At 38.3% G+C, this 15,883-nt stretch overlaps 1 protein-coding gene across 10 annotated transcripts in view; it reads left to right on the top strand.

The window, feature by feature from the left end:
* The window catches only part of LOC129783085 (ceramide transfer protein-like), a 99,750-nt gene that overhangs the window by 66,365 nt on the left and 17,502 nt on the right, over window positions 1-15,883 (top strand). For 5 of the 10 annotated variants that reach the window (XM_055792758.1, XM_055792757.1, XM_055792756.1 and 2 more), the window contains 8 exons: window positions 1,471-1,557; window positions 2,525-2,617; window positions 3,225-3,299; window positions 7,477-7,572; window positions 8,160-8,292; window positions 8,400-8,470; window positions 12,233-12,361; window positions 13,152-13,281. In XM_055792758.1, the coding sequence (XP_055648733.1) occupies window positions 1,471-1,557; window positions 2,525-2,617; window positions 3,225-3,299; window positions 7,477-7,572; window positions 8,160-8,292; window positions 8,400-8,470; window positions 12,233-12,361; window positions 13,152-13,281 (814 nt within the window). Of the gene's footprint in view, window positions 1-1,470; window positions 1,558-2,524; window positions 2,618-3,224; window positions 3,300-7,476; window positions 7,573-8,159; window positions 8,293-8,399; window positions 8,471-12,232; window positions 12,362-13,151; window positions 13,282-14,662; window positions 14,897-15,883 lie in introns of all 10 variants that reach the window. The other 5 variants (XR_008745073.1, XR_008745074.1, XR_008745076.1 and 2 more) reach the window with 5 other exon arrangements.

Below are 15,883 nucleotides of genomic sequence, written 5' to 3'. Positions count from 1 at the left end.
TTTTAAGGCTCTTAAATTGCTTTCTGAAGAATAATGTAAGCTAATGCATCTATAATGCAGTTTGCATACTTTTTAAGAACTTCACCCTTTCATTTATGTTGATCGAGCAGTGTCCTGGTTTCAGCTGGGATAGAGTTAATTTTCTTCTTAGTAGCTGGTGCAGTGCTGTGTTTTGGATTTGGTGTGAGAACAATGCTGATAGGCCATCCATGTGTTTGGTTGTTGCTGGGTGATGTTTATACTAAGTCAAGGACCTTTCAATTTCTAGGGCCTTGCCAGTGAGAAGGCTGGAGGGGCACAAGAAATTGGGAGGGGACACAGCCAGGTCAGCTGACCTGAACTAGCCAAAGGGATATTCCATACCATAGAACATTATGCTGAGTATATAAAGCTGGGGGAAAAATGAGAAGGGGGGGCGACACACATCAGCCCTCTAACTGGCAAGGCCTAAAAACCTGAAAAATCCTTGACTTAGTATAAACATTGCCCAGCAACAACTAAAACCATCAGTGTGCTATTGACATTGTTCTCACATCAGAGCCAAAACACAGCACTGTACTAGCTACTAAGAAGAAAATGAACTCCATCCCAGCTGAAAACAGGACAGGGGAGTGAGTGAGTGGCTGTGTGGTGCTTAGTTGCCAGCCAGGGTTAAACCATGATAAGCAGGTTTCTATTTATAAATCATAGCCTGAGAAGTAGTACTACTATGTTGGGATATTTAACAGATACTTGAGCTTAGGTTCTCTGTTGTGCCTGAGGCACTGTAAAAGAAAAAGATGGATAGGAATTTGGACTTGTCTACCTGGTTATGAATCCAACTGCTTCTCCCAGATATCCTTGTTGTAAAGTAGGTTGTTGAAATTTGCTGGACCAGTTTGTTTTACGATAAAATAAAAGCAGTAAACCTAGTTTTCTTAAATTACCATTTTATTTAGTGGACACAAGTTTTTAATAGTTATCTCTACCTGCTGTTTACTGTTAAACTGTTCTTTCCAAGAATTTTCAACAGTGATCCCCAGGATTTTGTCTTGTCTTGTTGTCCTTTGAGCACATATCTGAAATCTACCCTAAGGCACTGGAATACTTGGAAGGAGTCTAACTACACAGTTATGTTAGTATGTTTACTTTACTGACACACTGTAAACATTTAAGATATATGTTAATTAAAACCTAAATCTGATGATAAAGCATATTGACACTGTTACTTAGCCTTCCATTTCCTGTTTTTTTTTTCTTGTTTATAGAACTACCCCTAAATTGTAGTTAAAGGAAATAACTGCCTTTAACAAATAGGGTTTTCATGTGAATTGTAATTAAGAATATTGGTGAAAATATTTGAGGTCTATGGAAGAAATTTCCTTCTGTCGGTTATATGCATATTATATAAATATATATTTCTAATATTAAAATTAAGTGGAGTGCTTGTGTTTCCAAAATTTTGAACTAGTTCTGTTTCTTATGCTCTAGGAGGGTCCTAATAGTCTGATTAATGAAGAAGAATTCTTTGATGCTGTTGAAGCTGCTCTCGATAGACAGGATAAAATGGAAGAACAGGTATTGGCACTTGAAAAATGTGTTAATGGTGGGCACTTCATGGAAGACTTCTGTGACGTAGTCCTGGAGTGCATCTCCTGAAACTCTAGATATTTTATACTAACACTTATAAGCGGAATTCACTACTTAATATTTGTACAGTTAAATATCATTGCTTAACACCAATTTTGAGAAAGTGACTTTACAGCTTGCATAGAAAAGGATAGTATAAGTTTTAAGCTAATTGAATGTCTCCATTTTCTAATTACTAAATAAGTGTATAAAACTTATCTTTATATGGAACTGATGCTCTGTGAAAATAATTATACCAAACACTGCAGCTATTTTTCAAAACCTAATTATTGCTCTGAAGTTTTTTGACTGTAACAGTATGTGAAATAGAAAAGACATCGTTCTGTTGGTGTTTGGTTTTATTAAAAAATTGTGTAGATTCTGGCTATTTCTCAAACTCATTTCTTGAATACACTTCAGTGACAAGGATCAAAAAGGGATAAGATACATGTGATGAAATATATAATATGAGAACATATAGTGGTGTATAAAATGAGGGAATAAGAGTGGTGCCTCCTTTGTCTTAAAAGGTTTTAGGCTTATGAATATAGTTAATACAATTACTTGATTAAGAATTACGAGACTTTCTAATGGACATATAGTACTCAACAGAGTTTATCTATGTTGAGGTCTGTTAGCAGAAAGTAAGTTTTGAGTGACTTTACTACATGGATGCAACATCCTTAATGCTGCCAATCTATTTTGCTTAACCTGGAAATACACCTTGAAGTAGAGATGAATGGGTAATTCAGTCTTCAGGCCCATTCACTTCCTGAGAACTCCAGGATGACAACTTCATGTCTGTCATGGAGAGCATTAGTTGTAGCCACTATATAGATTGAAGATACCTTACTGTTTCATAGTCCACCCAGTAGCTAGCAGCTGGCTACCAATAATTAAACCTGTTTTATTGCAGTCCCAAAGTGAAAAGGTCAGATTACACTGGCCAACATCCTTACCTTCTGGAGATGCATATTCTGCTGTGGGGACTCATAGATTTGTCCAAAAGGTAAGATATTTCTCATCTCTTCTGAATTATATATGACTTATATTTCTATATAATATTTTATATGGATAGGTAAGATTATTTTGTTTTATTTTTTTGGGGTGTTTCTAGTATAACTTGCAATGGTTTACTCCTTTTCAATTGAAGTAGCTGGAATTGGAGAAGGAGTGTTTTCTGTCTTGGCTAAAAAACAAATGGATTTCAGTATCTATTTAGAATATCTTGACTTGTATCAAGCTGGTCAGTTAGATTATATTAAAGGAAAAAACATTCCCAACTTGCTAACCTCAGTGTTTTTAAGATACATTCACCAAAATTAATTTAATTAATTTAAAATATATATATATACTTTTTTTTTAAATCCAGTCTCTTGCATTAGGATCAGCTGACTTTTTTAGTGTTACTGGAAACACACCATGCTGCTCTTAGGGCTACACTGTTGGAGCATAATACATATAGTTGCATGAAATCAGCATTCACTACTGTGCTTACTGCTTATGGTGCTTTTGTTTTCCTTTTCTTCATTATCTTGTGCTTGTAAGTTGGTACTGAATGCTCTGTTGTGCCTTTGTTCTGATTACTTGGTTTTTTCTTTGTCTGTCTCTGGTAGCCCTATAGTCACTCTTCCTCCATGTCTTCCATTGATCTAGTCAGTGCCTCTGATGTTCACAGATTCAGCACTCAGGTACTGTATTAATGTGTAGAGTGGGGGTTGCATATCTCTGCTGTATTTCATCCTCTTCTCTAGAACCTGGGTGGTTTGTTATATAAATCACTGCTTGCTTTAAACTATACATTGAGACAAAAAAAGGAGTTCTCTATTCCTATACTAAATGGTTGTCTTTTTACATTCTGCTTGCATGCATATCACTTGTGCAGAGGCCCAAATCTTGTGGAACTGTTGGATTAATTTCAGTAGCTTTAATAAAAATGCCTATAACTTGAAAATTGTACATTTATGCTTATAATAAAAGTAGTAAAATAACACCTGTTTTGTGTGGGCTGGAGATGGTCTTTGCTTCAAATTGAATAGGTTTTCTTGCTTTTAAATCAAAGGTTTAATTTTGTCTTAAAAATGTGTTTGCCACTTGTAATAACATTAAGATACTAAATGTTAAGGTTCTCTATTATACTTTTTTACCTCTACAACCAGTTTTATTACTGAAATGTCGTAAAATATGTTGTTAATAAATGAGATTGTGGGTATGAGAATTTTTACTGAAGAGTTCCAATATATTCAGTTATCTTTCAGAAAATGTCTGACATTCTGAATATGTGAATGTGGTCATAGTGACATATTTCAGTAATGTACTGCAGACCTTGCCACCAGCTTTGTGAGCAGAACCCTAACACTTAAGGACTTGCTTATTGGACTGAAATCTCAACACTTGCCTTGACCTATTGCAGTCAGTTAATTTCTGGAATTTGAACTTAACACAAGGGGAAAAAGTACGCAGGTCATATTGCACAACACTGATAGGCTCATCTACTGGTACTCCATCCAGTAGTCACATTAGTAATTCAAGTTTGGTTTTGTTTGGGAGGAGGGGGGAAATCAAGTAATAAGGCAAGTTTGATTCCAAAGATAGAATTGGTTGTCTGTCATGCTATGGGTACATGGCCAGTTCAATGTAAGGGAAACTCATAGTCACTAAAATATGTGAACCATCTCATTTTCATTTCTTATGCCTGTGAAAACATTTGTGAATCCATATGGTAAACCTGAGTATCAGAACACTAGTGTGGCTGAAAACCTAACCATTTAAAAACAAATCTGAGGTTGACCAGGTCCTTATCACAATAATGCAAATTGATGTGAAAGATCAGGGTCAAATGGACTGGATTATGGGGTCAAGGTGTTGCTCTTTTCAGTAGCTGCAGGGATTATACTATATAAAAACTACTACCTCCCAGTGTCTTAGGATGTGGTTTCAAGTTAACTGACTTGCTGCAGAAAGGATGATCTTGCTAACTTACATGAAACCTACTCCCCTCTGCCCCCTTCTTCTCCCATGTTTTCCCCTAAAACAAACTTTTGCCAGATCAGTAAGTCAGTCCACCTGCTCTGAGGCTTCATTGCTTGTTCACTAACAAGCAGGTGAAAGACAGCTGAGAGCATGAAGGGAAAAGCAGCACACCTTTTGGTGACAACCTGCTGGGGACCTTATTAATAGGAAATTGGCTTCTGTCCCCAGTCTGAGGATTTGGCTTTTGGAAAGGCAAGCTAGTATCTTGATTCAGAATAAATGGGACTTGTTTCTAGACTTCACACCAAGGCAATTTTGGTATGTGTAAAAGATCAAGTAGAAACTTGTAGCTTTGTTTTTAAGATTGAGAAGTGTAAACGTGTTCTGATGGGAGGCTGGTTCTTCAGTGTGCCTTCAGAAAGGCATTGATTTATCTCTGCAAGTTGAGTGTGAAGTTGTGGGCTTAAAACGCTGCAGATGTTTTGCAGATTGCTTTCTCCTTTTAAAGGACTATCAGATTTAAAAATAGATCGAGCTGTTCTGAGGACCTTTTAATTGAAGAGCTGCCCACTTAATGTGGCTGAGGCTGCATGGGATAGAGGTTGCAAGTGTTTCTGCAGACTATTCCTGTAGTCTGCCAGGAACCCAGAGGTTGTGTGGCCTCCCCAGTGGTAAAGAAGCTGTGAATCTTGACTCTGTGCCTAATGTACCTGAAATAAGCGCAGGCTGACAGACAGCAACCAGCAGCTAGATCATGGTTTGGACAGGTATTATGCACAAGGCAGTTGTAGGCACTGCAATTACTTAGTCAAGTAGAATTAACTGCTTGTTAGTGAAAACCAGCATTCGTTCTCCTCTGAAAGCTGCAGTGATGATACCTTTCCTTCCCCAAACCTATGGGGAAGCTGTCTTAGAGATGTTGTATTAGCAGGAATGAAACTTTATTGGGAGGGAACCAAACTAAAAAATGCTTTTCAAGTTTTCAGAGGGAGTCAGGAGACTAAATGATGAACAATTCCAAAGGCCTTAAATTGTTTAGATTACACTCCTGTGGATGCCTCATCCTCCTCTTTCTTTGCTGTTCCCCTCCTCACTCTGCATTTAGCAAAAAGCAGCAAAATAAAAAACGAATTTATAAAAGCCAGCTTTGTCCTTAATAGATTAGGATCTAGGGGGAAAGAGAGATAGGGACCTTGAAGGTGTTGCAGGTAAAGGTTGGGAGCATGGCGAGGATTCCTTTCTGGAAGAAGTGTGACCTTGAGCTAGTAAATTGAATATTAAATAGCCCACATTCTTATCTGATTTGGATTGTACTGTCATTCTGTCACTGGAAAAGAATAATTGGAAGAATATTTTGTAGGAAACCTGTTAGTAAGTGGCAGGAAAAGATAGCCTGTCTAAAAAGCAGAAACACAAATCTTGCAGGTGTTTATAGTTCATTATAACTAAAAAAAGAAAATGACAAAAATCAAAGAAAACCCCCAAAACTGGACTGATAATTTGTGTTTCTGTAGAGAATTCTATAGTTAAAATAAGATAAAGTAGAATTTCTATTGAAAGGACTTTGTTGTATGTTGAGGATTTTTAACTTGATTCAGTTACTACTTTTCTTCCTTAAGTGTATTGCCCAAAGAGTATGTTGTACAAACAAAATTACTGCTTGAAATTAAAAGTAAATAACATATTTTAATTCTATATCATATCAGGAAAAGCTCATTAATTATTATTTAATTTTGCTTTATACTTCTACTTAGTTATGGTTTATAGCTTATGAAGTCTAGTGTGTACAAAATATTTGTGTAAGTTGTGGAAAAAACACTTATAGGTTCAGGCTATTAATCTTGTGATTGCATACTTAAACTAATCTGTATTAACCAACTTGCAGTGCTTTTCCTTTTTAAAAAAGGTATTTCTAATAATTCAGGAAAATACTGTCAATTACATGGGCTTATTTTCTGAGATGAGTTTTAGTAGTTGCCTACCTTTTAGGTGGAAAAAGTTATTAAATTGTTTTCAGCACTTGTAAACATTATACAGCAATAGATACTTTACATTTTTGTGTCTCTATTTGGGAGAGTGGGATTTGGAAATGCAGGGGATGGACACAAAAGAAACATAAATAAGACTGTAGATTTCAAACAAAAATATATTTTCTGTTCCACCATCCAATTTTCATGCATGTTATTTGAAACAAAAAAAATGAGATATTCACATAGCTTGACAAAAACATTGAATATTTGGCCTTTAAGAAAAGCATGCAACTGTAGCTAAGTAATCTTTAAATGAATATTTTATAATAGTGGAGTGACTGCATCATTGTAATCTTTTTGGAATGTAAGCATTTCTGTTCTGTTTTTCTAGCTGGCAACTGTGCAAAGATTCCAATGAAACAAAATAGGCATGCTTTGCTCATGAGTGTGTCTTTCTGCTGTTTCAATGTGACTTTTGATATGTATTCACTTTTAGAGCTTGTGTGTCATCCCTGCGTGCCCCCCCCCCCCCCCCCAGCTGCTTAAATGCTCTTCAGTGAATATTGGCTTTCAAGTCTTACAATGCATTGTAATTCTATTTGGAGATACCTGAAGTAATTTCTTACATGCTGAAATAAAACTGTCTTAGGTAGAAATAGCGAGTTCTCACAGCTTAGAGGTGCAAAGGAAGATAGGGAAGTACCCATAAAGAATGAAGTTGGAAGCTGAATCAAGATTTTGGCTTTTGTTTCCAAAGGCCAGAAGTATCTGCTTGTTCTTATCCTGTGATTGAAGGCTCTGTTGTCCAAGTTTAGCTCCTGTACAGGATTTGAAGTATTGACTTGTAGCTTCCAATCCTTGTATGGTCCCCTGCCCAAGAAGACAGAAGGAATGATTTAAAAATGTGTATTTTTTTCCCTTAAAGGTGGAAGAGATGGTACAAAATCATATGATATATTCCTTACAAGATGTAGGGGGAGATGCCAATTGGCAGCTAGTGGTAGAAGAAGGAGAAATGAAGGTAAGCTTTTGGGGTTTTGCTTAATTGATACAAGATGATATGCTTTGAAGACATATTTTTATTCTCTTTGAATACTCTCACTCAGCAAGTTATGCTGTTAAAACTTCTCTGAGAATAGCATTGTTTAAGTTTGGACTGGATTCTTCAAGACATGCAGTTTCTAATCATGCAAAATCTTATGCAACTTGCAATGGCTTGGTCTTTGCAGATTTTTTTTTTTTCTCATTTTCTCCTACTTAAAACTTGGTATCAAAATGGTGTGTAAATTCAATATATGAAAATGTTACATGGTAGCAAGTTACTGTTGGCTACTCCACTGTGCTTGTATGTATTCTTGTGCATAGTGATAAATAAGGTAGCTTAATCACTTTTGGAGTAGAGATTCTCAAAATGCTGGTATTTTAATGTGAAGTGTCATGCAAGAATGTCTGCATTGGTAGTTACCAGAGAACACTAGCATGGCAAATTATTCATGTATTAGTCTTCTAGGTAAGTTTTTATCAAAGCTGATGGAATTTTAAACAAATAAAACATGAACAGTTTTGACAATTTCTGTTCTGCATTTCTTTCTTTGCATTTGGCCGTAGGTGTACAGAAGAGAGGTAGAAGAGAATGGAATAGTTTTAGATCCTTTGAAAGCAACACATGCTGTTAAAGGGGTAACAGGGCATGAAGTTTGCCACTACTTCTGGAATGTCGATGTTCGTAATGACTGGGAAAGTAAGGAATCGGTTCTTAAGCTTTGCAAGTTATCAGCAAGCATGTTGCTTATCACATTGATATAATATTTGGGCTTGTTTACTGATGGATTTTTTCCCTTCTTTTAGCAACAATTGAAAATTTCCATGTTGTGGAAAACTTAGCTGATAACGCAATCATCATTTACCAGATGCATAAGGTAATAACACTTCACCTGTATACATACCTTGGTGAGACAAGTCTGGGGCATATGTGTTCTAATCTATTCTGAAATACTTTAACATCTTAATAACTTAAAATACTATTCAAAACAACAGTTCAGAACAAGTTCTCTATTAAACTGCAACTTTGTCAATTTTTCAAACTTGGCTTGATAGCATAATTAGTTGTGTATCAGTCTAGACCTTGTAATAACAAACGAGGACTCTTAATCGCTGAAGTATATCACTGCCAGCGAGGCAAGGGTCATCTGAAGCAATAAATTGACACTGACTACAAGGAGGAAACCTATACTACTGTATCATATCTGTTGTTGCAATAATCCAAGCTAGCCCTTGTTCTTGTGGGGGACTTCAACCTACCAGATGTCTGCTGGAAATACAACACAGCAGAGAGGAAACAGTCTAGGAGGTTTCTGGAGTGTATGGAAGATAACTTCCTGACACAGGTGGTCAGTGAGCCAACCAGGGGGGATGCCCTGCAGGACCTGCTGTTTACAAACTGGGAAGGACTGATGGGTGATGTGGTGGTGGGAGGATGTCTTGGGCATAGTGATCACGAGATGATAGAGTTTTCAGTTCTCTGAGGAGTAAAGAAGGTCAGCAGAACTGCCACTTTGGACTTCTGGAGGGCTGACTTTAGCCTGTTTAAGAGCCTGATTGACACAGTCCCTTGGGAGATGGTTCTGAAGGGCCAAGGGGTCCAGGAAGAGCTGGACATTCTTCAAGATGGAAGTCTTAAAGGCACAGGAGCAGGCCGTCCTTATGCGTCCAAAGATGAGCCGGTGGGGAAGAAGTCCAGCCTGGTTGAACAGAGAGCTTTGGCTGGAACTCAGGGAAAAAAGGAGAGTTTGCCACCTTTGGAAGAAGGGGCAGGCAGCTCTGGAGGACTATAAGGATGTCACGGGGTTATGCAGGGTGAAGATTAGAGAGGCGAAAGACCAGCTAGAGCTCAGGCTGGCCACTGCTGTAAAAGATAACAAAGAATGTTTTTACAAATACATTTGAAACAAAAGGAGGGCCAAGGATAATCTTCATCTTTTATTGGATGCAGGGGGGAACATTGCCACAAAGGATGAGGAAAAGGCTGAGGTACTTAATGCTTTCTTTGCCTCAGTCTTAAATAGCAACATCAGTTATCCTCAGGGTACTCAGCCCCCTGAGCTGGCAGACAGAGATGAGGAGGAGCAGAATGAGGTCCTTACAGTCCAGGAGGAAATGGATAGCAGCTTCCTGCTCTACTTTGACGTGCACAAGTCTAAGGGTTCAGATGGGATCCAACTGAGGGTACTGAGGGAGCTGGCAGAGGAGCTCGCCATGCTACTCTCCATCATTTATCAACAGTCCTGGCAAACTGGAGAGGTCTCAGAGGATGTAGGTTAGCCAATGTGATGCCCATCTACTAGAAGGGTACAAAGGAGGATCTGGGGAACTACAGGCCTGTCAGCCTGAGCTCGGTGCCAGGGAAGGTTATGGAGCAGATCATCCTGAGCGCCATCACATGGCATGTGCAGGATGACTGGGTGATGAGGCCCAGCCAGCATGGATTTATGAAAGGCAGGTCCTGCTTGACTTACCTGATCTCTTTCTATGACAAGATGACCCGACTAAAGGATGAGGGGAAGGCTGTGGATGTTATCTTCCTGGACCTTAGTAAAGCCTTTGACATAATTTCCTACAGCATCATCCTGCAGAAACTGGCTGCTCATGGCTTGGACAACAGGTATATTCTATGCTGCGTAAAAAGCTGGATGGATAGCCGAGCCCAAAGAGTGGTAGTAAATGGAGTTGCATCCATCTGGCACCCAGTCACAAGTGGTGTTCCCCAAGGCTCAGTATTGGGGCGAGTCCTGTTTAATGTCTTTATCAACAATCTGGATGAGGGGATTGAGTGTGCACCCTCCGGAAGTCTGCAGATGACACCAAGTTGGGGGGCAGTGTTGATCTGCTTGAGGATAGGAAGGCTCTGCAGAGGGATCTGGAACAGGTTGGTTTGGTGGGCTGAGGCCAAATGTATGAGATTCATCAAGGAGAAGTGCTGGGTCCTGCACTTGGGTCACAACAATCCCACATGATACTGCAGGCTTTGGGGAAGAGTGGCTGGAAAGCTGCCTGGCAGAAAAGGACCTGGGGGTGCTGGTTGATGGCTGGATGAACATGAGCCAACAGTGTGCCCAGGTGGCCAAGGCGGCCAATAGCATCCTGGCTTGTGTCTGAAATAGTGTGGCCAGCAGGGCAAGGGAAGTGATTGTCCCACTATACTTGGCATTGGTGAGGCTGCACCTCAAATACTGTGTTCAGTTTTGAGCCTCTCACTACAAGAAAGAGATTGAGATGCTGGAGCATGTCTGGAGAAGGGCAACAAAGCTGTTGAAGGGTGTAGAGTACAAATGAGGAGCATCTTAGGGAACTGTGGTTGTTTAGTCTGGAGAGGAGGAAACTTGGGGGGACATTATTGCTCTCTACAGCTACCTGAAAGGAGGTTGTAGGCAGGTGAGTGTTTGTCTCTTCTCCCAAGTACCAAGTGATTGGACAACAGGAAAGAGACTCAAGTTGTGTCAAGGGAGGTTTAGATTGAATATTAGGAAAAAATTCTTCACTGAAAGGGTGGTGAAGCATTGGAACAGGCTGCCCAGGGAGGTGGTGGAATCACCATCCCTGAAGGTGTTTAAAAAACATGTAGATGTGGTGCTTAGGGACATGGTTTTAGTGGTAGACTTGGCAGTCCTGGGTTAATGGTTGGACTTGATGATCTCAAAGGTCTTTTCCAACCTAAATGATTCTATGATTCTGTTGTTAACCACAATTAGTTGACGTGCATTTGCATTATGAGGTCATATAATTGCTGGTACAACATTTGCTCTTTTAACTTCATTATGTTTTTTCACCCCAACCAGTTCTGATGTAGCTTTACTAAAATGTCGATTTGACTTATAATCCAGTAACTAATCGAACAGGTTCAGAAAAATTGGAGAGAAGTATCAAAATTAATCTTTAATCATGCATTATTCCAAGTATTAGTATACTCATATTAAAACAAATCCTGGCTTCATTTCCAATTTTGTTAGTAATATGGTTACCTTAAAACTGCTGTACCAGCAGACACCTTTTTGGTAAAAGGTTGACTCTTCCTCCTTCCCCTCCCCCCCCCCCCCCCCCCCCCCGAGTGTCAGGAAAATAGCTTCTTTATAGCTTTACTTCATCAGGCACTTAGCTTCTGAAACTTTCTTTTAGATAGTACCAGTTTACCATATCTGTCTTGCTTTAGTAGCTTCTTGAAATAATGTGTTATAAACATTTCTTGCTTTCTGTCTATATTTATGTCTCCATAAAATAACTGTAGATGCGTCTATTTATACTTAACCACTAGTTCAGTTTGTAGCTTAGAAGGATTAACTAAAATGTAAACCTGAGGCTGAGAGAACAGGGAGGTGTAGTGCCTCTTCCTGGTTGTCTACTGGAAAAGTCATTGCTTGGCTCCCTGCCTTTCAAAGCCCTTCAACTTTTGCCTTTTTCTTTTTTTTTAAATGAAGTATAGCCATATAACCTAATACACATCTGTAGAACACCTATATTCTGTTTCAGTTTTGAAAATTGCATGAACCTTGCTAACTTGAAGAAACTTTTTTACTTAATTAATGTGACTGACCTGTTTTGCCTTGTTTGATTTTTCCTTTATCTAAGGATAGTAAATACTTAAGCTTTTCCAGTTTTGCAAATTATATTCAGGTGTTTCTCTGCAGAGGGTGTGGCCTGCTTCTCAAAGGGATGTGCTGTATTTGTCTGCCATCAGAAAGATACTAGCATTCAGTGAAAATGATCCTGAAACATGGATTGTGTGCAATTTCTCTGTGGAACATGACAGTGCTCCTGTAAGTGTTGTTTTCATTTTATCAAGTTCTGCTTTTAAGATATCATTTTTCTATTATGTAGTGATGGTCTTGCAATACTAGCATAATGGGAAGGGGGGGGAGGTGTGTATGTATGCAAAAATACAGTTTGTTTAAATGAGGTGATAGTGATCTGAGAAACATTCTGAGCCAAAAGCTTCCTTACCTTATCACAATAGTTGGCAGATCTAAGGTGTTGCAGAAAAATGGAAGCAAAATTTCTGGAGATTTGAAAATATTTTAAAGAATTGAGATTACTTTGTATGGAATCAAATCAGTAACTCTTCAGTATTGTCAGACATGGGTATTGGCTTGTATAACTGTAGATATGGAATCTGTTAAACCTTCAGCTTACACAGTTCTGCCTTGGTTCTGTCAGATAGCAGCAATGATTGTTTCCTTTGGAGTGTTTCTGTGGTCATTACTATTCCATTGCCTGCTTACAAGGGAAAAGTTACTAACTGATGTTTTAAAATGCTGATGCCTTATTCTTTAGATGTTTCCTTACTTCTCACAATAATTGAAATAATTCACTGTATTAAGCAAATATAAACCTGAGATTCAGGCATTTCAATTTAACCTATTGATCACATATCTTTCATTTCATTCACATTCATGTTACATCCATGTAGTGCTAGAACATAAACTCCCTGAAACACAGCTTTTGGAGTGTTTTAGACTTTATACTAAATTCAAATGTTCACAGTCAAATATGATGAAATAAACTTAGTTTGACACTTACAAATGTTTTGGTTGTTGGTTTTTTTGGCAGCTGAACAATCGCTGTGTCCGTGCCAAAATAAATATTGCTATGATTTGTCAGACATTAGTGAGCCCACCAGAGGGGAACAAGGAAATAAGCAGGGACAATATTCTATGCAAGATCACATATGTAGCTAATGGTAAGTCTAAAATTTTTCAGTATGACATTCATGATATATGTTAATTCTGGGGAGCTGCATACTGGCAAAAAAAAAAAAAAAAAGTTGATGCAGTTTCCTGTAAAATTTATATATAGGATCACACTTGTGGCCTTCACGGTCAAAAAGAGTTGAATTAATGTGCTACATCAATCACTAATGGGTTCTTTCATTGTGTGGCATCCTGGGAGGAATAAGCAAAAGTAATGTGTAGCTCAGTCCTAAGTACAGAACCTTGGGGTGGATGGGGGTAGGCAGAAGAAATGTTTGCAACTGGGATGACTTGGCATAACTTTTTAGTTTCAGTAATAGTCTGAGGGTTTTATTCATGTATTGCTGTCAATTTTTTCCCCAATTCATGTTGTTAGGCTGAAAAGCTGCTGATAGTAAAGATACAGTTCTTATCCTCAGATTAAGAAGGGACAAATACATTTTGTATGAGGATGTCTGCAAGCTATATTATCTAGTCTACACATTTTTTAACTGATAAAATCTTTGGTATTGACTGCAAAGTTAGAAAAGCCAAACTGCATTGTTATTGTAACCGGTAATTAGCAGTGTATTTATAGTATTGGAACCACATACCTATTAGCTCCTTTCCTGCGGCTACAAAACACTTTTGAGTATCACCTGCTTATTATTTTTGACCACCTATTGTATAGCTTACTAAAGAAACAAAGTCTGAAAAATGGGTTCATTAAATCTTTGCCATATAGGAGTGATGCAACTTGTATTAAATCCTGTACAAATAATACTATATGTTGTTAAACTCTGAGGTAAGCTGTTTTGTTTCCTGTTTAGAAGTTTCCCAATTATTTAAAAAATAATTTTTCAGTGACAAATTCTGAACTGTGATTATATGGGAGGTGGCGGCAGCTTCAGTAAAGTACTTGACCTGGGACTTTAAGCATATTTTAGAATCAGTTCAAAATATGTTAAAAGTGCTTTAAAAAAACTTGTAAGACATAGGCTATGTAGCAATTCTGCAGGCAAATGCAACGGTTACTGAAAAATGAATACTGACTAATTATTTCAAAGAAAATAGTAACTTGAGTCTCCTTGTCTGTTGTTTCTTGGGAGTACTTAAAGAATATAATCTTTCCTTTGAGCATTCCCTACAGACAGCACATCATGTTTAATGTTTTCCAAATAGTGACTTCATAGAACTGGACTGAATTAGAGTATTAAGAGTATAAAGTGCTGCAATACAAGCTGTAAGTTTTTCTTCTTTTCTGTTACTTTAGTGTCCTGGTTTTGGCTGGGGTAGAGTTAATTTTCTTCCTAATAGCTGGTACAGTGCTGTTTTGGATCTAGGATGAGAATAATGTTGATAACACACTGATTTTTTATTATTTTTTTTTAGTTGTTGCTGAGCAGTGTTTGCACTAAGTCAAGGCCTTTTCTGCTTCTCACCCCCACACCACCATTGAGTAGGCTGGGGGGCACAAGAAAGTAGAAGACACAGCCAGGACAGCTGACCCAAACTGGCCAAAGGGGTATTTCATACCATGTGATGTCATGCTTAGTATACAAACACAGGGAAAGCTGGCTCAGGAACTGACTGGGCATTGATCGGTTGGTGGTGAGCAATTGCATTGTGCGTCACTTGTTTTGTATATTCTAACTCTATTATTATAATTATTATTATTTTCCCTTCCATTTCTGTGCTATTAAACTGTCTTTATCTCAACCCATTAATTGTACTTCCACCCACAATTCTCTCCTCATCCCACTGGAGAGGGGGGAGTGAGCGAGTGACTGTGCAGTGTTTAGCTGCCTACCATGTTAAACAACGGCAGTTCTTTTTGGTGCCCAACGTGGGGCACAAAGGGCTGAAAATGACAGATCTGACCAGAGCATGATAAAACAATTATTTTTATAAGCATTCGTTATATTAGTTAAATAGTTACTGGCCACAATGTCGATTTATTTGCTCTGGGTTGTTGTGCTTGTTATTAGAGCTGTTATGTAACACCTTACTTGCTGTATTTGTTCCCTTTTGTGTTGTTTATCATCTCTGGGGGCTGGATTAAGATTATATTTTTGTTGTATTTTGTAACACTGGTTTATGATATGATAAAGTTGCTGGTTGTGAGGCTAATCTGGTATTTGTACTCAGAATTGCAGTCACCTCTGTACTTTGGGAGCCACTATTGACAACTGTTAATAATACCTTTTACCTTTTCTCCTCAGAGAGCCAATCTATGGGGGCAATACCTTCTTTCACCTTCCCTTTCTCATCCAAGCTAATTACAATAGCTTTTGAGAATTTTTAATATCCTGGGGATGTTCAAACCGTCATGTACCTGTTGCTATGTTTCCTGAATGTGTTCCAGGTCTTGTTTAGGGTTAAACAGCTATTTAAGAATACCGCCCAGAGATCTGCCTCAAGGCTGAATAGTTATGAGTGGCAGGGTTTGTGGAATAGTATGGGCAAATGCCTAGGACAGTGGGCACCTCCAGCGTTTTGAAACATCACCCCTGAACAAGTGCAGAATCCAGAAAGACTAGTAAAATATTTGGAAAGAGCATGCTGTCACCCTGGCAATTCCAGAGAGGCACAAATTACTGCAATGTGCTGGGG

Source organism: Falco peregrinus, chromosome W, assembly GCF_023634155.1.
Source record: "Falco peregrinus isolate bFalPer1 chromosome W, bFalPer1.pri, whole genome shotgun sequence".
Taxonomy (NCBI): domain Eukaryota; kingdom Metazoa; phylum Chordata; class Aves; order Falconiformes; family Falconidae; genus Falco; species Falco peregrinus.
Note: the sequence above shows the minus strand (reverse complement) of the source record. Positions and strands in the feature narration are given on the sequence as shown.